At 42.2% G+C, this 25,728-nt stretch overlaps 1 protein-coding gene across 1 annotated transcript in view; it reads right to left on the bottom strand.

The window, feature by feature from the left end:
• The window catches only part of Mkp3 (Mitogen-activated protein kinase phosphatase 3), a 44,114-nt gene extending 18,845 nt beyond the window's left edge, over positions 1-25,269 (bottom strand). Inside the window, exon 1 of the mRNA XM_065227026.1 lies at positions 24,376-25,269. Within this exon, the coding sequence (XP_065083098.1) occupies positions 24,376-24,766 (391 nt within the window). The 5' untranslated portion in view covers positions 24,767-25,269. The remainder of the gene's footprint in view (positions 1-24,375) is intronic.
• Between the last annotated feature and the right edge of the window lie 459 nt (positions 25,270-25,728).

Raw genomic sequence — 25,728 nt, 5'->3', positions numbered from 1 at the left:
AACTGCAAGTTTACGTCTAATCGTCTTGGTGTCTTCGGTGCACTTATTTCTTATGATGCAAGCAATAAGTGCTCCGAAGACATCAAAACGATTCGACGGAAACGTGCACTTTTATCACACTTTTAGCTGTGGTGGATGCGCAAACCAATTGAAAAACAGTTTGATTAAGACGCAATCATTTCCGTTAAAAGTGTCGATGCGCAACATAAACGAAAAACAAACTTGTTAATCAAAATGACATTAATGTATTCCAAGCATTTCCACCGGGTCTCAAATAAACATTCCTAAGAAATCCCAAATGCAATAAACATGTTTACTAGGTCAAGCGCAAGGTGATCAACAACGCACGCAGACGGCGCAATGAATGCAATGATTGTTTGCATAGCTTAGCATACTTGCAATAAGCATAATCGATTGCGTCTTAATCAAACTGTTTTTCAATTGGTTTGCGCATCCACCGCATAGCATTTTTGGGACAGTCCAGTTTCAGATGCAATCAGCAATATACCCGTAGAACTGACCACACTGGTCCATACTTTAACTAGAGGACTTTAGGGTTGACTCATTGTGTATTGATGTCTTTTTTTTTAAATATAAACCAAGCATGCTAAGGTTCCCTCATTCATGGAACTCAAGGATTGCTGTGATGTGTTAGAATTTTCTAGTACCTGTGGCGATAGCTACGGCAAATGCATCTATGAAAATGTTTTGATTACATATTTTCCTTCTCGAGAGGAAGCAGCATAGCTCCAAAAATAGAAGTTAAGCAGCATTAAGACGAATTTTCGCATAATGCGCAAAATTCTTGTGAAAACGCTGCCACAGACAGCCACCGACCGACATCGTCTTCATCCTTTCCATTATGTAATGGTTTTCGGAAACGAATTGCGATTGGGGGATTGACTTTTCATCCAGACCTAAAGCTCGTGTGTGGGTGGATTGCCCAACTGAGTATCAAAGTCTTGTTCTGTGGAGGAGAGAAACTCTGTGATTCAACCAACGCACAAACAAGTCACCCCCTGCTAGAACGTGCTCGGTTTGTGTACTTATCAGTTATAGCGAACACGAAAAATAGAGTTGAAACCGAAAGGCTGCGTGGGCGTCCCACGGAACACAGGATAAACCATGGATTCTGGTCGTTGTAAGCTAGGACCTTTTCTCCTCGCACAGAGTTCGCGTGGGTGTGTACAATAACAAATGGGGTTTCATGAAAATTGTTTTGATATTTTTTTTCCTGTGTATTACACACAAACCTACGAGCATACCTTCCATCCTCCGAAAACGTTAGTGTTCGGTAACACGAACATTTTGCCGTCTGGTCGTGGGCGTTATACATGGTAGCATCGATAAAGGACCATGGCGTTAGTGAAACTGTAATACATAGTACATAACGTGATACGTTTTCCACCCCGAGTGTCTGCCTCGCTTGAACCGTCTACATAGACGTTCTGTCGCCCACGCCGATTATGTGCCCGCCTACACGTGCTCTACGTTCATTCTGCTTTTTTACTACCTTTCAGGAGCAGGACTATGGAGCTCCCGGGGTATCCCAAATGTGTGCAGCTCCTCCATCGGTCTGTGCCACTGGAAAGCACCACCGCCTGCTGCGTTTTACATGGGTTTGCCATCGCAGACACAAATCAGCAAACCATGAAACGTTCTTTTTGGATACCGACCTTTTGCCACCCACCGCCCACGTGGCTGGCAGGTCGAGAATAATGGTAGATGCTCCCGATCAAAATTACCACAGCAGAAGAACGAAGGGAAAAAACAGCCATTTCCACATACACACAGACACAATCAATCTCCTTGGGACGCACAGGCAGGCTGGCAGGCGTCATTATAACAACGAAGACGGCGGCGTCGGCGACGGATGCATTGATTCGGAAGGACGTCGACAAAGCAACCCACTCACGCCCGGTATGGCATCCTCAAAAGCGAGCTTGCTTGGATGAGTGAGCTTGTTTTAGTGTTGATTTTGACGATTTGGAGAGCATGATTACACGATGGTGGGTGGCTCAGTAGCGCACAACGTGACGTCATTGCCATTTTAGGGCGAACCTTAGAACGTTTTCATCGGAAATGGTTCTGATGGGGTGGTTGGGCTGGGCTGAGACGTCGATGGCGATGGCGTTGGTTGTTTTTGCGTCATCTCGGTGAAAGCGGTTTGGCATTTTTGCTTTTCTGAAGGGCAGCCGTGGGACGTTATTTGGCGTCAATCCGTTTGCGGTGAAAGGTTGTTTAACAAGTGGCGCAGCGGAGATGGACTTTTATAAGGATTTTTTTATCGAAATTGATTTTGCAGAAAAAAATAAATGCGTTAATATAGTTGATAAACTTTACCCGCAGTTGTTAATTTCACAGAAGGTAGCATTTTTCATAAGCTTTTTAATGAAAAATATTCCAAAAATATTCAAGTTGGTAATTTTTTTGTTATTTAAGTTTTAAGCACATTGTTGGATAAGCGGATCCGGTGGTGTAGTGGTAAGCGTGATTAGCTCTCATCCCAGCAGGCCTGGGTTCAACCCCAGTCGGCGCCGCCGGGATTTTCGGAAGGGAAGTAAAGCCGTTGGTCCCAGGTCCATGAGTTGATGGATCGAAAGGAAGGGTTCAGGTGTGGGAGCTGCCTTCCTGGCGTCGGTAGTATTGGTACTTAGTACGGAAAACAAAATCGCCGGAAAACAAACCAAAGGAAAAAAAAACATTGTTGGATTTTTACCGATTTTTTTTAAATTCTACCGTGTATATTTTTCTGAAAAGGAATTGTTATTTCCTACAACTTTGTCTTAAACGTTATTGTGATTGGAAGTGGCGTTTTCGAGTTATGTTTTGTTGATAAATATCAAATACATAATTTAGAACTTTTTTTGCGAGATTAAAAAAGGCCGAATTTAGCTCATATATGAATGATTGATCAAAACTAAAAAAAATATGCAAAATCTCATGCAAACCAGAGACGGTCAAGTCTGAAATTCTTTTTTTTTATATTGGGCCTGGAAATGCTTGAGATCATTCTAATTATAAATCACACTCGACATTCCCCCTTCCCATCGCCACGTTGTTTTATGGAAAGCGAATACAATATCAACCCAACGATTTTAGCTTCAGAATAGCTAATACGGCAAACATTTGTTGCATAAGTCAATTTTCGAATGCTATGGTATTCTACAACTAAAATTAATAGCTGGGATATTTCTACTAAAGATTCATGAAAAATTGGACGAATTTCTCCAATTCCGAACATGTTCGAAATGGATAAGAAATCTAAAAGCTGAAAAATCTCGAAAACAACTCTGAGTCAAGCTACACCGGTTTTACATCACCGTACACCAACATTATTCGTGGTCGGGTGTACGTTAGTTTACAAACAAATGATGTTGAGCTGTCAATGACTCTCATTGGCGCCACTGCACCGGTGTAGCTACACCTTAAAAACAAAAACGGCATGAGCCAACAAACTCTCCAAAATGAATTGATATTCCATTTTTTTTGCATTGTCCCATTCGGCCAAATGTCCAATTGAATAAACTTTCATTCGGTCAAATGTCGTTTCAGTGCTAGTGATTAGCCTTTAATGGTGATATAAGCTAAACATACCATGCTCAGAGTAGGCCCGCTAAAAATTGACGCGTTTGTGTTTTGACTGAGCAGAGCAGCCGAGACTGGGCATAAGAGATCAGATATGCAGATTACGCACTAATTATTCAGTCATGTTCTTCTCTTATAATTTTTTTAAAATTTTAGTATGTTCCTGCTCGGACTTTACGCCGGCTCTCAACTTATAGCGAATTCGTTTATTATCGGGGTGCGAACCCGAACTTTTTGTCAGTGTGAACCTTAACCTGAGCTGGGTTTTCAGCAAGGTTGCAAATACTTATTTCAGCTAAAATAATGTTTTTCGGAATAATAAAACCACAAGATGGTATGATGGCATGTTTTACTTGTAGCTTACAAGAAGAGGTTACAAAGTATGCGTTTGAAACATGAAACCTGAAACCATGAAACCTTTGCTGATCACTGAGTGAGTGAGTGATTGAGTGACTGAGTGTGTGAAAAATCGCGAATTGGGACTCTCATGAAGTGAAATAAACAGGTTTGATATGTTAAACACATTCTTTGCAACCTCTTCTTGTAGGATATCCAATTCAAAATATGATCATGGCATCTAATTATTTCATAATTAAAAAAAAAAAAACCATTGTTTTAGCTGAAATGAGTATTTGCAACCTTGGTTTTAAAAGCAAACGAGCAAACTGACGTTTGTCCGAGGGGTGCGACACATCTAAATCTCGATTTTAAATGGTAGACAAATCTCACACTAGCGAATCAAACTTCGAAAAATCTTTTTTCATCTCTTGCATCTAAACCCATCTACTCGCTTCGCTCTCCACCTTTTTGCAGGAAATCTTCAAAATCACAATAAATCGTGTTTCTATCTATTAAGCGCGAGTGCATCTCACAACAACAAAGCAAAAACTTTCCTGGATCTTAGATAGAGTCGCCCTCTCGCGTTTGTCAGAAACCAAGCAGATTCAATCTTGACACCCGATCCAGGTTGGAAGTGAATAAACGAATTCGTTATTAGTTTTCACTAACCACAAAAGCACTTCAACAGTCGTTAATTGAGAGTTTTCTAAGCCTGTATCGTTTTTTTACATTAATATATCAGGCGTAACATTTGAAAACGGCACAAATGCTTTTGTAAACAAAAGTTTTAGGGCCCTTTACTCGTGAACCGAAGTACGCCCACGCAAACTAAACCACTATTGGAAAGGGGCGAATTTGTGGCATTGTGTGGCAAGGACAATCATGCTCTACACGGTAAAAAGTTATCATATCTACAGGGTGCGTGACGAATTTTTGCAGTAAATTTCAAATAGTAATTTCTCATGCTTGTGCATCATGATTTAGATATATTTGGCAGCACTGGATAGCTTATACTGTTAGGTGTAAGATTTAAACAAACAATGTTGAGTAAACGTAAAGATGTCGAAACAAGAGAGCAATCTGTCAGCCGTTGTCGCTTTGTTGCGCGCCGGAGTATGCATGAAAGAAATAATTCGGTCGGTAAATGTGTCTGTAAGAACAGTGTATAATATTAAAAACAGCTTGGGAAAGTGATAAGACGGAGCACCTGCTCATACTGCTAATAAAGCACAGAAATGGCTTACGGAAAATATTTCGTAAATTTGGGAGGAAGAAATTTGGCCCCCAAGCAGTCCCGATATCAATCCGTTGGATTATTTTGAATAGGGCGTCGTCCAACGGGATACCAATAGAACCCCTCACACCACACTTAAGTCGCTAAAAGCTAAAATCAAGGCAGTGATGACATCTATGGATCGAAACATTTTAAAACGTGCATACTGCAGTTTCCGGAAGCGTCTAACTACAGTCGTCGAAAGGGAAGGCAATTTTTTTTAATAAATTTACTTACAACTTCCATATGTTGCGAAAGAAAATAAATCGCACAAAATTCATTGCTAGAATAACTAACTGGTGTATTTTTTCTCAAATATGCCATCTACTGCAAAAATTCGTCACGCACCCTGTAATCCAAATGTTCATGCACTTAACTCAGTCTGTTATGCGGCACTACGAATCGAAGTGATTTATCATTTAATTACAAGTTATTTGCGTTTTGAAACAAAGTGATTTGTCGTTGAAAAATATGTACTGTAAAACATCTTTATATCAAAATGATTATCATTTGAATCGGCACCACTGTCTTCATCATTGGGCTACAAAATGGTGAGTTGACAACCTGGAAGGAGCGGAATACCTAGCCCTGGTCCTCACAAGTTCCTACTTCACGCCTCCTCGAGTCATATGATAACAAAAGACTACCAGCTGAAACATGGACACAGCTGGTTGGCGTAGCCTGGGCAATGTTGCCAGTCCGGCAATAGCAAAGTGAAGAGGTGCGACGCGAACACTGGCGCGGTAACCACAGTACGGTGATAGAGGAAATGCTTCACCAAACCTGAGCGTCTGCTCACCATGGAGGTGCGGCTCAAAACGGCGTCTGTTCTCCATGTTAGGAGCGGCTGATCACCGTCCTAGTGCCAGCGTGGGACTCTAAACAGAGCTGTGCACGATGGTCCCCCGGCGAGACAGGGGGTTGGGGCAGGCCCAACAAGCCGCCCTGGAAAAAAACAAAGTTGCAAATACCGAAGAAAGAAATACGGATCGGAACAATCGGCACAGACCTACGCGACGAAATAAGGACTACGATTGGAAACTCGGAACATGGAACTGCAAATCGCTCGCCTTCCCGGGTTGCGATAGGTTAATCTATGACGAACTTCAACCACGCAACTTCGAAGTCGTAGCACTGCAGGAACTTTGCTGGACGGGACAAAAGGTATGGAAAAGCGGGCATCGAGCGGCTACTTTCTACCAGAGCTGTGGCACCACCAACGAGCTGGGAACCGGCTTTGTAGTGCTGGGTAAGATGCGCCAACGCGTGATTGGTTGGCAGCCGATCAACGCGAGGATGTGCAAGTTGAGGATTAAGGGCCGTTTCTTCAACTACAGCATCATCAACGTGCACTGCCCACACGAAGGGAGACCCGACGACGAGAAAGAAGCGTTCTATGCGCAGCTGGAGCAGGTGTACGACGGCTGTTCGCAACGGGACGTCAAAATCGTCATCGGCGACATGAACGCTCAGGTAGGACGGGAGGCAATGTATAGACCGGCAATCGGGCCAAACAGCCTGCATGCCGTATCGAACGACAACGGCCAACGATGCGTGAACTTTGCAGCCTCCCGGGGTATGGTAGTTCGAAGTACCTTTTTCCCCCGCAAGGATATCCACAAAGCCACCTGGAGATCACCTGACCAACACACAGAAAACCAAATCGACCACGTTCTAATCGACGGGAAATTCTTCTCCGACATTATCAACGTCCGCACGTACCGCAGTGCGAACATAGATTCGGACCACTACCTAGTTGCAGTATGCATGCGCTCAAAACTCTCGACGGTGCATAACACACGTCGAAGCCGAACGCCACGACCCAACATTGAGCAACTACGGGACACCGGAGCTGCCCAGGACTACGCGCAGCAGCTGGAAGTTGCACTACCCACGGAAGAGCAGCTTGGCGCAGCTTCTCTTGAAGATGGCTGGAGGGACATCCGTTCAGCCATAGGTAGTACTGCTGTAGCGGCACTAGGTACTGCAATCCCGGACCGAAGAAATGACTGGTTTGACGGCGAATGCAAACTGTTAGTAGAGGAGAAGAATGCAGCACGGGCGAGAATGCTGCAACACCGCACGAGATTGAATGTGGAGCGATACAGACAAGCGCGGAACAGACAAAACTCGGTTTTCCGAAGGAAGAAGCGCCATCAGGAAGATCGAGATCGCGAGGCGATGGAAAATCTGTACCGCGTAAACGACACACGGAAGTTCTACGAGAAGCTAAATAGTTCGCGCAAAGGCTACGTGCCGCAAGCCGATATGTGCAAGGACTTGGACGGTAACCTTCTCACGAACGAGTGTGAGGTGATTGAGAGGTGGAAGCAGTACTATGACGAGCACCTCAACGGTGAAGCAGCAGAAAACGAAGGTGGCACGGCAACAGACCTTGGAGCACGCGCAGAAGACGACAGGCTACCGGCCCCTGATCTTCAAGAAGTTGAGGAGGAGATCGGTCGGCTGAAGAACAACAAAGCAACTGGTGTAGATCAACTACCAAGTGAGCTATTGAAATACGGTGGTGAAGCACTGGGTAATTGCCAAGATTTGGGAGGAGGAGATATTACCGGAGGAGTGGATGGAAGGTGTCGTATGCCCAATCTACAAAAAGGGCGACAAGTTGGATTGCTGCAACTACCGCGCGATCACACTGCTGAGCGCCGCCTACAAGGTACTCTCCCAAATTCTATGCCGCCGTCTGTCACCATATGCAAGAGAGTTCGTGGGGCAATACCAAGCGGGATTCATGGGTGCCCGCGCTACCACGGACCAAATTTTCGCGATTCGGCAGGTTCTGCAGAAATGCCGCGAATACAACGTGCCCACACATCATTTGTTCATCGATTTCAAATCCGCATACGACACAATCGATCGAGATCAGCTATGGCAGATTATGCACGAGTACGGATTTCCGGATAAACTGACGCGATTGGTCAAGGCGACGATGGATCGAGTGACGTGCGTTGTTCGAGTATCGGGGACACTCTCGAGTCCCTTTGAATCTCGAAGGGGGTTACGGCAGGGTGATGGACTTTCGTGTCTGCTGTTCAACATCGCGTTAGAAGGTGTGATCAGAAGAGCTGGGATAGACACGAGTGGCACGATATTCAGGAAGTCCATCCAGCTCCTTGGTTTCGCCGATGACATTGACATTATGGCACGGAACTTTGAGATGATGGCGGAAACGTACATCAGACTGAAGGCTGAAGCTAGACGGATTGGACTTGCCATCAACGCATCAAAGACAAAATATATGAAAGCAAGAGGTTCTAGGGAAGACAATGTTAGCCTCCCACCCCGAGTTCAGATTGACGGTGACGAAATCGAGGTGGTCGATGAGTTCGTGTATTTGGGCTCACTGGTGACCGCCGAAAATGATACCAGCAGAGAAATTCAAAGACGCATTATGGCAGGGAATCGTGCCTACTTTGGACTCCGGAGGACGCTCCGGTCGAATAAAATTCGCCGCCGCACGAAGTTGACTGTCTACAAGACGCTGATTAGACCGGTGGTCCTTTACGGCCACGAGACCTGGACTATGCTCGTGGAGGACCAACGCGCCCTTGGTGTTTTCGAACGGAAGGTGTTGCGTACCATCTACGGTGGAGTGCAGATGGATGACGGAACGTGGAGGAGGCGAATGAACCACGAATTGCACCAGCTGCTGGGAGAACCATCCATCGTCCACATTGCAAAAATTGGGCGACTACGGTGGGCTGGACACGTCGTAAGAATGCCGCACGACGACCCAGTGAAAATGGTTCTAGAAAGCGACCCAACAGGAACAAGAAGAAGAGGCGCGCAGCGGGCAAGGTGGATCGACCAAGTAGAAGGTGACCTGCGGACCCTTCGCAGACTACGAGGCTGGCGAACTGTGGCCATGGATCGAGTAGAGTGGAGACGACTTCTTCGGACAGCAGAGGACAACAAGGCCTTAGCCTGATTGGTAAGGTAAGGTAAGTCTTCATCAATTGAATTTGATTAGTTTTGCTTTTTGAAGCAAATGTCAAAACGCACATGACAGAAAATTACTTACGAAGATGACAAGTCAACAACAAATGAAGTTAAGCGAGAGACGCGATAATTCTCCATCTCCACGCGAAATAATTTGCGTTCTAGAGCGCAATAATTGAATAAATTGATGCTGTAGTCAATAATAGTGTATTATTCAGATAATTTAGATTACAAAACATGTGGTTGGTTGATTTTCTTTATTAAGGAGGTTTTCAGCCTTGGGCTGGTTCGCCTCCGGCTTTACAAAACAGTGTCAAACTTATCAAATTTATTGCTCAATGTCCCGCCTTGCTTCTACTAAAAGCCTTGCGATGTTGTTCAATGTCACTTGGAAACATGTGATCTGGGTAGTAATATGATATGGACATATTCTGAATAACATATAACAAGGCTTGTAGTATGAACAAGGCTATATATTTAATTAAACCCATTTTCAGCAAAAATAAAATCCAATGATAAATTATTGAAAATTAAAATGATAGATTCTTAATATCAGTTTGGTGACATTTCGAGTTCAAAGCACACAGCACATCAACAACAATGTGCAATACAATCTAAAATGAAGTGATTTGCTGTTGATTTCATCGTGCTTCGATATGATCTCTTCCAAGGGATTTGCACATCAAATTGAAATGTTTGGCAAGTAGTGCAAATTCAACAGCAAATCACTTAACATGAACATGATGTTTTTTTTTACCGTGTACGCCCAGGGAAGTCGAGAAATTTTTCAAGCCGAAAAATTCCTAGACCCGACTGAGAATCGAATCCAGCCGCCTCCAGCATGGTTTTGCTTTACAGTTGCACCTTTACCGACAGAGCTAAGGGAGGCCCTGAGTCATGTTGCGAGAAGTCAATACTTCAGGGCTATAAATACATTAAATCAAAATCATTTTCTTAGAAGCCTTTTGAAAATCATCCGGAGTAGAGTTTGAGAGTTTCCAATTCCAGCGTAAAATGATTTAAAATTAACTTTTGACATGCGGTAGGTAAAACATTGCGTGTTGAAGTCTGTGGTTGAAGCCTAGAGCTTATTTTGAAAAATTGAAGCTGGCTAACTAGACCGTGTGAGCAATCAGCATGGCATCGACAATCCAAGAGAAGCCACCTGGGAGAAGTAGGCCGAAGATGCGTAGGCGTCGGTATCTTTGATTATCGACCCAGTCAAGTCAAGCTTCGCTTATGTTCTGAAAGCTGTATTTGCACGTGTATGTCATTTTGAGCCCACGTGTAAAAAATAGCTGAGTTCGATGAAATTGAACAGAACAAAAAGCATACTGCCTGATGACGGCGGCGACGGTTGGCGTCATCACCACACGATCCAACGCACTGCTGCTACACTGCTGGAAATGTAAATTATCGAGAACCGATGAGGCAACGATGAGTGGAGTTTTGTGTGTGGGTCGATTTGTCGCAGAATTGACGCGTTATGTCACGTTCAAAACTTGCTGAAGGCGGAAATTCCATTCGACACATATTTCCGTTTTCCTGCGTCTCCGGTTGCTGGTGGCGATCCGAAATGAATGACGCCCGGTAGAGTGGTAAAGTGGAAAAACGAGAACCCGGGCGCGCACGAGTGTGATTTAAACCAACCACCTTCCGTTCCAGAGAAAAACAGAACGCACAAGCCGGTTTGGCTGAGCCGTATAAAAGTAGAGGCAGGAAAAAGCATGACGTAATTCTCAGTTGTAGGTACTGCGCGTAGTGGAGAGTAATCAAGCTTCGTCGAGCTCAAATAGAAAATTGTAGCTATACCTAATACATAGTAACGGAGGAAAGTAAGAATGAGTGAATAATTCTGAACACGTTTCTTGCCGTGCAGTACTGCACAAGTGAACGGCTCGCGGCTAGTTTACTGTCGCGTGTTGTATAACAGAATGGTGTTATATACATATACAGAGCTGACGAAGTAGGCGAGTAGCCATCAGTCAGCGTAGGAAAGTTTTGTCCAAGTGAGATAGGGTGGTGTCTTGACTTAACTACGATAGATAGGGTGGTATCTCGAGCTAAGCGACAACATTGATTAATTTTTAGCCTAAGATTCAGACTAAGCAGGGATGTCATTTTATTAAAAAAAAATGTGCTGAGCGTTATATGCCATTGAAACTTGGCCTCTCACGGTTTTTTGATATGATGTTGATTTTGCAGATTTCATAATGCATGAGAGAAGTTTTAAAGTGCTTATATTTTTCGAATTTTCAAATTCTTTTGGGTTCCAGTGGGGGAAAAAACTTCCATGCAAACAGCCAAAATTGAGTAATACGCAGGATAATATGAGATATTCTCAAATGTTAGTGAATTGAACTGCCACTGAGAATAACTCACAGATAGAGCCACTTCTACTAGGTATGGAGAAATGTTTAAAAACAGCACGATTCCTCGTGTAAGACATTTTGAGTCCTGCATAAACGACAGATCCTTGACGAGTCCTAATAAGAGATGAATCTAGAGCAAAAAGTGCATTAAGCTCCATCCTTGGCTCCATCGTAAAGGTTAGATTGACCTGCATCGATGGATGCTTTGACTGGCAAATGTATGATGACATGGCAAATGTCATATACAAAAAAATATTAACATGAATTTCTTACATCCTCTGTATATTTTTTTTTTTCCTTTATTTACAAGGCTTTCAGCCATTGGCTGGTTCGCCTTGGGTCCTCTGTATATATTTTATATGAGAACTGATACGGTAGTTCTTACAACATCCTAAAGTGAACTTGAAACTGTCTTCAAAGGCATTTTTTCGTCTAAAAAACCTTCAATTTGACACTTCAGCCTTGAATTTTTATTGACATCCTTGACTTCGAAAGCCATGTAAAATCTATAACTTGGAGAAGCTTTCACCATGTTTCGAGTTAAAGAAATTATTATTATTATCATGGTATTTATTTGGAGGAATCAATGTCTCTTGGAGCTAAACGCAGCCGAGAGACTAATATATTTTTACAATCATTAGAGTTCTTGATTTTTCGTTGATTTATCGTTACCGGCACCAGTTCAGTTTTCGGTTCAGGCCGTTGGGTTTCATTTTCGGTCTCCGAAGTTCGGGGCCGTCACAGATACGTTATTGACAAAATAATCGGATATTTTCATTAATAATCGATTAGTTCGGTTAACCGAAAAGTAATAGGCGTTAATATTTAAATATTTATTTTGATGATACATAGGCCAAAACTTGTTGAAGACGGAACTAACCCTACAGTCTTCCCGATGAGTCAAGAGATTTTCTGAGAACAAAACCGAAATTCTTTGCTCTCCGAATTGCTCCATCGCTAGCAAGAATGCACCTAAACACAAACACATGCGCATAGTGCTGGATACACCCCAATGAGCGCAATTCTCTCAATGAATGGCGTCCAAAGCTATAGGCAGCTATGTATGTATGTATATATGCTCCAAGATACCTTATATCCGTCCATCCAAGTAGCTCGCTGCTGAGGTAGAAATCTAACCACTTTTATCGCTTTCCCACACCATGGCCTACTCTTGTGTCGATCACGACGACGATGATGGGTGGCTGGCGAGTTGCGATGATGATGCTCCATAAGATGTATTGTATGTATACACATGAAAGGCAGTTGGCCAGGTTAGGCGTTTACTTTGTTGTCTCTGTATGTATGAGGATGATGACGACGACGACGACGGCGCGACGATGACGGTGCGGCAGTCTCGGCGTGCGCGTTTTCGTTTCCAGCATGTTATTGTTGTAAGCATACAGGCAATAAGCCAACGGCCCGAAAGCTATACCTACATATGAATGTGTCGGATTTCATTCATGTTTTTTGCTGTGAATGATATCTTCGATATTTTCGTCGTTGTCGCCACCCGTTATGCCGTCTCTTTCTGTCTGCGTGGTGCTCCATTCTGTTATATTATTTATGTTCTCCACCAGGGCTTTTGCTAAACGAATGAATTAGATTGTGGTTGATTTTCGCTTGGCAATAAAAAAAAAATCGCCCTTTGGGTTGGGATGCGCGGTTATGGTATATAGTATAGGGCGTCGCCTACTCTGATGTGCGCTGCCCTGGCGATTCCGCAAATCGGCTTGCTTTGGTTATTCTTCTTTGAAACGATTTCGTGGAATGCCGATCGGAGCATTATTGTTTGGAAGGCGTCGAAAAGTTCCATTTTCCCTATCGTGGATCGTGGGAAGTTAGCAAAAAGGAGGCATTTTGGCTGACACAGGAGTGTGGGAATAATCGAATGGTTGCTTATTATTAGGTCAGCAGACGGGAGTTGACCGGCGCTTAATTGAATAAATGTGATTGCATGGGAAGCCATGCCATCGTCTGTTTTTTTTTCTGTTAGGTGAGGGTAGTTTTATTTGCTAACTATGACTGATACAAAAAATGTATACAGTCATGGTGATGTCAGCTTTGTAATCCTTCAACGTCCGCCTTAAGATTGAAGCGTTAAATAAAAATAAATAGAATCGTTTTTTGTAATTTAGGTCCTTGCTACTATAGTAACCAACCAACCTTATTTGGTATTCTACATCTAAGCGTGTTTACATTTTTAGAGGCAGTTCAGTATTTTAAACATGGTTTCTACACCTGTTTATTGAACACACATGAGCAGCTCACGAGAAATTTCTTTTTGTTATTGACTTGCGGCACATACAAATGATGAAACTTGTATAGCAGGGTGGTCCTACAAAATGCTAGGGTTGCCCATCAATTGCATTTTAATTAATACTGGATTACAACAAATAGAAATGGGATGTTACCCTGGATTTCTATTCTAGTTGAATGAATTGTGGAGTTCCTCTGGAATACTTGGAAAATAATCACAAGTATTACATCATTGGGCTTGTAACAGTGAGATCAGGTCATGTCTTATTCAAAGATTCAACTGGCACAGCTGTTGTTCTGCATGTTTATAATCTTGCATTCGATTGCAAACAATCTCTTATCAAATTGAAACTACTTTACAATTAGAGGTACCATACAGAGCAACCCGTTAACAATCAACGCGAACGAATACACAAATGGTTTGTGAGCACATAGCCAACTTTGACCGGAAGTCGCTTCCTATCTAATCTTTGTGTACCCGACACGGGGGCTGATGAATGGCTGGTTGGTCGGTCGATAGAAAACCTTATCAACCCGTCCTACGGGGACTCTTTCTCTCTCCACGGTCGCGCGTTACTGGTGTTTCGGTACATTCGACCGGATGGGCGAACCTATTACGGAGCACGATGGTGTCATTTTATGATATGCGAGAAAGAAAATGGTGCAACCAACTTTGGAAGGCTGGTTCGTGCCAATTTGTGTTGACGGTTTTTGCAGTGGACCACACCGGATCGTGGGCTTTCCTGCTCAAGTTGATTTGCCTACGCGTGTTAGACAACAGCATAACAAAACGCAAACAACAAAAAAGTTGTCGTGTAGGTGATCTTTCTCAATGGCCGAACGGTCACATGTTGATTTCTTGGCTCTATGCTGTCTCGTTTGATGCCCAGGTAGGGGAAGTTGTGGGAAGCGTAGATTTTTATAGTTATACACACTGAGTAGGCCTTGCTGCCTTTTTTTTTTTAGCTCGCTACACTGCAGCAGTGCACAGTTTGACACACATGGTTGTCAAGTAGGCCGGTTGGTGGTCGCTTCATGCAGTGATGTCGCGATTTCGTTACGCTTGCTTCGATTCATACTTTACATGGGAAAATCGGCAAAATGCGCTGGGGTTCAAAACTAGTGAGACATTATTTAATCGGTTTTTATACAGCGATTTTTTAAAGGTGAGTGGGGGTAAGGAAGAATAGGAAACATAAAGAGAGTTCCAGGGATGAATCTCAAGGAATTCTGAGGAGTTTCAAATGCAGTTATGAGAAGAGCTTCAAGAAAAAAAATTAGGGATTGCTTCTAAGGTAGTTCTGAGAACCTCCTAATCCATGATGAAACCTAAGGATAAATTTACGAAAAATGCGATGAGAGCATCATATTAATTCCATGGTAGTTCTGATGAGAATCTTGAAAGAATCTGAAGGAAATTCTTGGAGCATTCCAAGGAAATTAAAAAAGAAATTCTACGGGAGTTTCAAGCATGATTTTACGGGTATTTAAAAAAACAAACTTAGAAAATGCGGAAAATTTTGGTTCAATTTAAAGCAGAATTTTAAAAGAATTCTGAAGGGAACTGCTTATAATTCCAAGAAAATAATTAGCAGAATTCGAACTCAAATGAACTGAAAGAGTTTCAAGCATCTTCTAAAGAGAGTTAAAAGCAAGGTCTGAGTAGAAAATATTGAGAACATTCCAACCGAGTTCTTAGGAGTATTTCATAGGAATGCTGAGAAGAGTTCCGCAGTAAATTAAACGGGGAGCTTCGAAGGAGTTCGATGGAGTATTTTTAAAGTGATTCCTTGCAGCGTCCATCTTCACACTACACTTCGTAATTCCACACATCGAAATATTATGTTTTTTTAATGCCCGTAGCACAAACTACTACTTGTTTTTTTGCTGTGAAGAAGCAAGCAATATCTGAAAATGATGTATTAACCTCGTAAATATTAAAATTGCGAAGTGTGATAAGGGGTCATCAACAAATTCTGTACATATTTTTGAGTGATTATTAGAACTCCTCCCCGTTGTAAGACCCTGTAATGTTTTAAGTTAAAAACTTCCAGAAAATCATTTTTATTTATATTGATCACTTATGCTATTTTTATATGTTCCGGGTTTTTTAGCATAAGAACGGTTAAGATCATTTTTTTTTATTATAACTTTTAAATCTTATCTTGTAAGAAATTTTGAGACCCTTTCCCCCTCCTTTCCCTTACATAATGTGTGGATAACCCCTTAACGCAATGCCTTTGGTAATTCCATGCCAATTCTGAGAAACATTTCAAAGAATTCCCGAACAGAAATCCAAAATAATTCACTGGAATATTCCATTTAAATGTTGGGAGAATACTTATAGCACGCTGAGAAAATTTTGGTGGTGAATTCTAAGAGTTTGTAGAGAATTATATAGTTGTATAATTAACATCCAAAGCTACAACTTTGCCGAAGAAGCAATGTAGTTATCAATCATAGGGCGTTGCCACGAGGGCCTAAAAGGTTTAAACTAGAAAACTGTTTAATCTGATGAATTTTTCAGATTTCTGAAAAATTACATCCTGACTCTTTCCTCGTTTTCCTAGTTGAGTTGCAATCCTGCATCTCTCTATAAGAAGCTGGTTTGCACAACCTCATCACGCCTTTCGAATTTTAACCCTGGCGCAGATGATATTATCTATTATAATTTTATTTTTTATTCATGCATTGAAAACATCCGCAAATTACAGACATTGCTTGCTTACTCAAAGTAATAAATTGACATGAGGAACAATTTGGGCTTATCATACTTACAATACATGATTTAGGTTTGAAGAATGCTTTAATGCCATTATAAAACCTATAACTTTACTTGTTCTGTTAAATTTGCAAATTAATAGGAGAAGCGTTCTATAGAGTTTAACCTTAAGACAGCCAATAAACAGTGCATCAATGTTGAATAAAAATAAATTAAAAATGGCAATGTATCCTCAATAGCATTATCTCAAACCTTTCAGCGTAGAACGAATTTTCGTTATTTAGTGGTATTGGTGCTTTTATGCAATATTTAATCAAAAATAACAATATCAAGCTTCATCGCGCTAATCGATCGATCGAGACGAATGATTATTGAAATCAAATCCGCTAGCTTTAGCAGACTTTTGTTTATTTTAGACTGTTCTTTATGTTTCGAAAAAGAGGTGGTGGTTCATTCCCGAGTAGGCCTAACATGAGCCACGATGGTTGCGAAATCGCAGTCTTATGAATTTAAATCGTACAATTAATAGGCATCTGCTAGCTTCGAACGGAGACTGATTATTTTGTTTTTGTACAGTTCGTAATTTGTACTTTGTGGATTTGGTTTGATTTGGGATGGACTTGAGCCAGCAAATAAAAACAAAATCCTGGTTGTTAAAAAGCACACGATGGATGTTTTAACAGGAGATTAAAAGTTCTATTTATGTATTCTTTTTTAATTGAAATAGACTGTATCAATCAACCAACTAATTTCGATAATATACTGAGCCCAATAAATGACTTGTGCATAACAACATAAACCTTGGACATGCCAAACCTTTAGACTCGATTTTTCTATGTGAGTCATTTCGTCATAGCTTACTACGATCTCTGTCGCGTCTCATACAGATCAGAAGCTTCGAAAAATAGCCTTTCCAATCCGGTCCTCACACACTACTGCTGTCGTTGGGTTGCTGCGGTTACTACAACAGGCCTTTCAGCAAGTCAATTGGGTTCAAAGGCGGCCCAAATTAACACCGTACTACGTTAACTCGATGACGACGACGACGTCGACGACTACTACGATGAAATCCAATTGACTTTTGTCATCGCGATGATGCCGTCGTCGCTTTTTCCTTGTTTTCATTTTTCGTTTCTTTTCAAAGCCCCCCTTATTCGGGGGGCCATTTCCTTCTTGTCTTTCCTTGGTCTTCCTACACACGACGGCAGCGGATACACACTTGTATCTGCGACCGCTACTACCTTCCGACGGCTATTTTTTTCTTTAAATTCCTGTTTTCTCGTATCCACATTTACCTACATTATTTTATGTCATTCATCGTCGTCTTCAACGTCGTCATCGTCACCACCTTGGTGGTGCTTTTGTTTGGTATGTTTTCCGTTTCGCTTCTACTCCGTCGAATTCGAATATTTATGAATGAGTTGGGCTTGTTGGGGCAATCGGTGGCGGTCGACGTCGATCTCGAGAAGGCGGGTAAGGCGGGCAACGACAAAATACAAATGTATGTGCATAGCGCGCGAGTAAGCGGGGCAGGGTGAGCAGAGAAACAAGAACAGAGAAAAAACCGCACTAACTAAATGAATGAGTTGTGAAGCACGACGAATGAATGAGCGGATATCGTCCTTCGTGTGCTCACCTACCCACCCCTAACCGCACCCATTGTACAACCCCCTTGGGCGGTTGTCGCCGTTCAAGCTACGCGATGTCTGATGGGGTGGTTGATTGAGTTTATAGTTTGAATCTGCCATCATCGCTGTGCACCCTCTACCCACTACCCGTTTACCCCACTCTGACATTTACTTGGCGTGATATTTCTATTCATTCGTGGGGCATCTACCTACACACTACTAGCAGGTTCGTGCGAGTGCGAGTGGCCTACTGCAACTGACGGGTGCGGAGCGGGGCTCCTGAAACCGTAGTGTTGCTTGTTTGTTATTGCAGGTATTTGATATATCGTGGGACTATTCGTCATTTCACAGCAAATTGAGTGGAGAAAAACACTTGCAGTTCTTTGCAATACACTGAACGGTAGGTACAGTCAATGATCGATTTTGAAGCACTGTTTGGCAGAAAAAAAAAACTACTGAATAATACTGAAATATCAGTAATTTCCATTTAATTCCACTACCTGATTTGCTTATCCTTGACAGATACGCGTATTTCGTCTACAATGTGCAGACTTCTTCAGTGTCTTGTACTAATACTCGACTCAGTACAAGACACTGAAGAAGTCTGCACATTGTAGACGAAATACGCGTATCTGTCAAGGATAAAAGCAAATAAGGTAGCGGAGTTGAATGGAAATTACTAATCCTTCTCTCTCTCATTATACAGGTATTCCACTAAGACGCCCACATTTATCAGGACTGAAATATCGCATCAGGACTGACTATCTGTGTAGGGAACCCATTTTTATATGTTAAAAAGAGTTCCGTTAATTTGCAAGGTTAATCTTTCAAATTAACGGGGTTTCACGGTACCTGCCGTAAAAAAATTGATTACCTCTGTTTGACAAATGGCAAATAATTCTTGTAACTACACATATTGAAAGTATCGATTGAGATTGTACTTTTTTAAAGCGTCTGTCAGCTTCTACGGAAAGAAATTTTGTCGAAAATTTAAGACACTACCCTATTTGGAGGCGAACCAGCCCAAGGCTGAAAGCCTCCCTAATAAAGATATTGGAGGCGAACCAGCCTAAGGCTGAAAGCCTCCTAAATAAAGCTAAATAATAATAATAATAATAATAAAGATAAATAATAATAATAATAAGGCACTACCCATAGAGCCATAGGCACGTTATTTCGCCTATTTGGCTATATACGGGCCTCGTCAGAACTTATAAACACTGGTATAGCAGTTGTTCAGCTGTATATAGCCAAAAAAGCGAAATAACGTGCCTATGGTTACTTGGGTAGCCTGTATGATCTGAAAAAGACCACATGTAGTTGTGCTTACATTTAACTGATGCAAGATGCACTCAAAAATTTAGATTAATGCATCGAGAATTACTTGATCCATTGTAGCCTGGTATGACATTAAACTTAATTTCTTAGATATCCAAAGGGCACCTACACATGTCATTCTAACAGGGTGATAAGCGAATTTCCATTTTAAAATTTCCGATTTTTTCCCCGGTATTTCTGGTAAATAATTCAAAAGTTTTCCGGTTTTACAAATAGTGTTTTTAGAAAAAAAAAAATAAAAAAATATAATAAGTTTTCAACTTGAGTTTTATGTTTTTGACATTACTAAGTGTGCTATGAAAAAGGACTCTACAAGCAATAATGTTGTTTTTTAGTTTCCTGCATTTTTTAAATAATTAAAGTTCTGTACATTTTAGCAAACACTTTTGTTACATAGTTGGAGATGTTTGGAGATGACAGTATAGAGTTGATAGTTCCGAAAGACACGTCATCTCCGTTCCGGAAATACCCATATTGTAGCGTATTTGATAGTTTTTTCAAAAACCAATGGCCACCATCTTGGATTTCAAAATCGCAGTGGACATCTAATTTTGATATCTGCATGTCGTCCCCGTCCCGAAAATACCCATATTGTTGGGTATTTGACAGTTTTTCTAAAACCATTGGCCGCCGTCTTGAATTTCAAAATGGCGTCCAACATAAATTTATGACCTCTACACGACGTCCCCGATCCAAGGGGGGGCTACGTTGTTCTAGCTCTGAAAATACCCATAGTGGTGGATTCCAAAATGGCATCTACACGACCCCATGTTCCGGAAAGACTCACATTACACAGCTACATCCTATATGGGCAGGCTTTCGAGAGAGGAAGTTCACAAAACATTAGTGCCTCGTAGTGAGAGAATTCGGTACTAATATGAAAACCATCTGGAAGACCGTGGTCATCTGAACAACTTTGCTGAAGACAGTAACCTTCTATATGGCCACGATCTCGAGATACAGAATATACAGGAAGTTCATATGCACACTAGCGCCATGTAGTGTGAAAGCTCAGAACTAATATGACCACCATCCGAAAGGACTTGATCACCTGCACAACTTTGCTCAAGACAGCAACTTTCTACATGGATCAAGAGATATTCTATTTGGACCCAAATTCCATATAATATAGCACCTGTCATAAGAAATATGAAAATGAAGCGCTTCTAGTGGCGTACTTCCCAATCAAACCTGAATGACACAGGCTTGTTGGTTAACAATTTCATAAGGCTCGACTTATGAACGATACATATTTTTTTTCCTTGATTTGTTTTCCGTTTATGTTTTGAGCGTTGGTGCACAGGTAGATTGAGGTTAAGGATACGCCACTGGTTATGCCCTTCAGAACATCCAGGCGGCACCAACTGGAATTGATCCCAGGTCTGCTGGGGTGAGAGGTAATCACGCGTACCACTACACTACCGGCGCCGCTGAATGAACAACACATATGACACATAAGCGTGACTTATGAATGATTTTCGTCTAACCAAAGCACTTATACGCCTTTAACAATTTCATTTAACCAACGACCAACGACGAGTGCACGGGTCCCATAATCTCAACGACCATGTTTGGGTTCCAGTCTGCTCCGTTTTATTATTTTTTGAGAAAATATTTTTCATAAGGTAGGGGAAATGTTGGCTTCGGCAATACCTTAACCTATTATCGCCAGGGGGTAAACAAAGTCCTAAGGCTTGTACTCGAAAAAAATGCACCATTTTTATCCTTGTGTAACTTTTTTATCCCTGGGTAAAAATTGATGAAAATCTGGGTATAACTAGTTTGAAGTGAATTGTTTACATGTGCAAAATTTCATAACAATCGGTTCAGTGGTTATTGAGATGTCATCGAAACAAGACGAAAATCGCCGGAGAATTTTGCGCGCCGTCATGTAAAATCCGACTGCGACCATGAGATGGATCGGAAGACAACTGGGAAACACCCATACAACTGTGTCTCGGGTGGTAAAATCGTTTAAGGAGTCCCAGACGACCGAGTGGCGAGCTGGAAGTGGAAGACAATCGAAGACAGCTGCCCCTGTGAAGGCCCGAAAGGTGTTGGATTATTTCAAGCGTAATCCGAACCTTTCGATTCGCGACGCGGCTCTGAAGGCAAAGTGTTCCGCCTGGTTCATTCAGCAAACCATGAAATGAGCTGGGCTTCGTGTATTCAAGGTCCGGAAGGCACCGAACCGGCGTGATCAACAAAACACGGCGGTCAAATCCCGCACAAGGAAGCTGCATCGAGAGTGGTTAACGAAACCGATGTGTGTGGTTATGGATGACGAAACCTACATCAAGGCAGACGCAAAGCAGATACCTGGAGTTCTACGTTGCCAAGTCACGATTTGATGTTCCGGAAGACATAAGGAAGAAGAAAGTGGACAAATTCAAATACTTGCTCTGGCAGGCCATATGCCAATGCGGTAAACTGAGTAAACCGTACATCACAATGGGTACCATCAACAGCGAAATTTACCGCACCGAGTGCCTCCAGAAGCGTCTGCCCTTCCTGCGATCCTACGGAAGCAAGACATTATTTTGGCCGGACCTGGCATCATGCCATTACGCGCGATCAACGTTGGATTGGTACAGAGACAATAACATTGTTTTTGTACCGAAAACCGCCAACCCCCCAAATTCACCAGAGATTCGTCCGGTGGAAAGATTTTGGGCCATAATGAAGGCCAAAGTTTGAAAATCTTCCAAGGTGTTTAAGAACGAGCTGGAGTTGAAGAAAGAATGGATGAAAGTGACCAAAAAGGTCGGCTCCACCATTGCACAAAATGTAATGAGGGGTCTTAAGGGAAAGGTGCGGACTTTCAGCGATGGAAAGGAAATTGAATAAAGTAATTATGCCGAAACATAATCCATATATATTAGTTCATTCCCTGAAAGTTTCAAGAAAATCCGACTTAAAATAAATTTTTGGCGAACACTTTTGTCTGGTGCATTTTTTTCGAGTACAGGCCTTAGAGCAGTAAAATTTGGCCAATAGATGCTCTCAAACACAATGTATCCACATACCAAAATTGAGCTCTCAAGGACGTTGTTTACCCCCTGACGATAATAGGTTAAGGTATTGCCGAAGCCAACATTTCCCCTAAATCAATGAAATTCATTCCGACTTCTTATGGAGTTCTTACGTTCTTTTGCCTCAGTACAGGACAACAACTTTGTCGCAGAAACAAATCAAATAATCGACCACAGCCCCTATTAGTGAAAACCCAACTAGGTGTTTCTTAAAACTAATTCCTTGTCTGACAGAAATACATTAGCTTCATAAATCTTTACAACGTTTTGCACAGGTCCATATTTGGGGGTTATGAATCGAACACCAAGGTAGCCTTGATGATTGCACATACTTTTTTCAACATGAAGTACCCTACTGCACACTTGTTAAAAGTTGAATCAACTTCCAGTATGAAGACTTTCAGGTATTTAGTCGAATTCAAATGACGTCAGCCTACCGTTATCGGTTATCGGAAGAATTCTGCTGAACGAGCGAGGTCACCCATTCTGATAAAAAGTGACCATTCAAAATTTCGCCATTCACCTGGCGCGTGGGCTCGGCACAAAAGGCGTGTACCTTAGCCACCACAAAATTTTATCCTTGATGGCTAGCTGGAGAAATGATGAAGAAAAAAAAAACACCCAACGCCATCCGTTTCTAACCTCTTTCCTCCCTCGATATAAGCAACGAACGCAATAGCCGAGCGGGCAGCAAAAAACCTGTCCCGTTGTCAAGGCCACCTGGGATCCTACAGTCGTCGTCGTCGTCGTCGTCGCAGGGAAAAACTGAATGAAAATCCCGTCATCGTAGTGTGCCTGGGCGTTAGGGGGGTTTCACAGCTCGAACTTATGTACTATTAAGGTCTCAGTTACCTATGTACATATCGGCACCTGAATAGCAATTTACTATTTGCACTGTGCGGTAGCAGGGATGAAATTTAGCTGGATCTAGGCTACACTTCGGCGTCCGCCTCCACATTATCGTTGATTGTTAGAAAAAGGGTGCCGTCGTTGTTGGGTGGTGCGAGTTTTCCCCATACTTTTCCTCCGATACGGTAGATACCTACGTGAGGATGGGTATGGGAAAGTGAAAAACAGCTAGAGAATAAACAAGCGTTGGACGGAAAGGAATGGCATGAGCGAAAAAAAAAAAAAAACTACGCGCGTCTACAATACTTCGTTCAGGGCGTGTAGGTTGGTTTGATAAAACTGAATGAAATCATGCCTGTGGGCGCGAGACACGGGATCGGCAGGTTAGGTGGGCAAGGAGGGCATGTTTGGTTTCACTTGGGGCAGGATGGGAATTGGAATACACGGAATAGGACGAGGTGGGTTGGGTGTAAAGAAGGGGTGCGGTAATCGACTGTAAATATATAAACAATGCGCAGGCGCGCTTTATAGCTGCTGGATTGAGTTTTTACAGCGCTCGGGATGTAGCTATAGACAGAGATGCTGTGAACAACCTGTGCGACACACGACATGTGTAGGTATGCGCTATATGTACTAATACTGAGGAATCTGAACGCTGGACAAATTTTATAATGAAACTGACAGTTGAGATCATGGGAGGCGATGTGTATAGGAATGGAAATCTCATTGATACAATTCTGTTTAGTGTGCGGGAAAGTGTGTTGGTGTTGTGTTTCCCCAGCACCCACACTAGCACAGTAGGCTATGAATAATAATTATTTTCTACACAGAGCAAAGCACAGCAAATGATATTTCCTTTTAAATCAATTAATGATGAATGGTGATGACTAAGATCTGGATCACATCAATAAGGAAATTGCTTTAAATGGATACAGCTGGTGGGATGGGGTGATGTTAGTTGGGCGAAATGAACAGAATCTGGGTGATAGTAAAGAGTTAAACAGTTGTATATATTAACCTTCAAGACACACTACACGGCAGCCATCTTGCTTAAGTTTTCTGTGCAACACGTTGATGGTAGTGTCATTCGTCGTCTGATTATTGTACCCAGGATCATTGATCACCACATCGTTGCTATTGTTGTACAACACGAAGGTACTCTCCTTGTAGCAGGACAGTATCCTTTCTTTCAAATCTCGGCACTTAATCGTTGAGGTGATGTCGATTTTGCCAGCGGCAAACCGTCGGAGCATGATGCTTGGAATGCTGAAGTTTACCGCCGTACGGATGTGGCTCTCGGTGAACTCATTCGAACTGCGGCAGTCGAGGATGATAAAATTTTTGTGCGATTTTCGCAGCTCACTGTGCAACTGCTCGCTTGTTATTATTTCGATATCGTGGTCAGGCATCTCGGACACTGAGCCTACTACACGAACAACACCAGAAAAAAAAACAATCACTGTGTAATCGACACACTGCACTACCGCCTACTGCGATACTGTAAATCAGATGCTTTCACGGTCACCAACGGATTCACTTCATGACAACTAGAAAAACTTTCCTCACTTCCTACGGTCACTTGGATTGCGGCGTCTTCAAACACTGTTTTCGACACACCTAAACGCAGTACATTGCACAACTCAATTTGTTATTGTTTTCGCAAAATAACACCACTTTCTAGTCCGCACACTATCTATTTATTATTGTGCATTTACTGTGTTCGATGAGTTTCAAACAATGTGTGATACTGGTAGATTAGCAGAGAAGCAATCTTGTATACAGTGGAGGCACGGAACACTGCGAACGTACAGAAGACGACGACCGAGGAGCGAACGATATCAGAACGAGACCACACCACCGTAACGTTTGAAGCCACTCGGCCAAGTAAAGGGTCCGTGGGTTCTTTCTGAACGAAATTCGAATGAAATAATGAATTAAAATCGTGTGTTGATGTGTTGGGCAAACCCACACATGTTCCATAGAAACTTGAACAAGAAGTGTGCGTTCCCAAATACAGGCAAGGAACGAACGGCGTTTTGCGTAAGTGTTGGCTCGTGATAATGTATAAGTCTTCAATGAATTTTGACAACACCGAGGGAACAGACAGCTTTGCATAATCGCAACTTCAAAACATCAGGGATTGAAAATCGATGGCCGAATGGTTACGAACAAATTTGTTATCGGAACAATAATTAGATTGATTTGTCTGTTTTTGTAGAAAATCCGCTGTCCTAGTAACGAAAAGAATCTTCAAGAAAAGCTCCTGACATTGTCCTATTTTTTTGTGCTAACGAACCTATTCATCGATGATTGCGTAAACGAGAACGCAGTTATAGAGGTGGGTTCCAGTGCTGTTGGGCCCCGTTCGCAT

This window comes from Ochlerotatus camptorhynchus, unplaced genomic scaffold, assembly GCF_037179485.1.
Source record: "Ochlerotatus camptorhynchus isolate MF236.1 unplaced genomic scaffold, CSIRO-AGI_Acam_v1.1 ptg000265l, whole genome shotgun sequence".
In the NCBI taxonomy this organism is placed as follows: domain Eukaryota; kingdom Metazoa; phylum Arthropoda; class Insecta; order Diptera; family Culicidae; genus Ochlerotatus; species Ochlerotatus camptorhynchus.
Note: the sequence above shows the minus strand (reverse complement) of the source record. Positions and strands in the feature narration are given on the sequence as shown.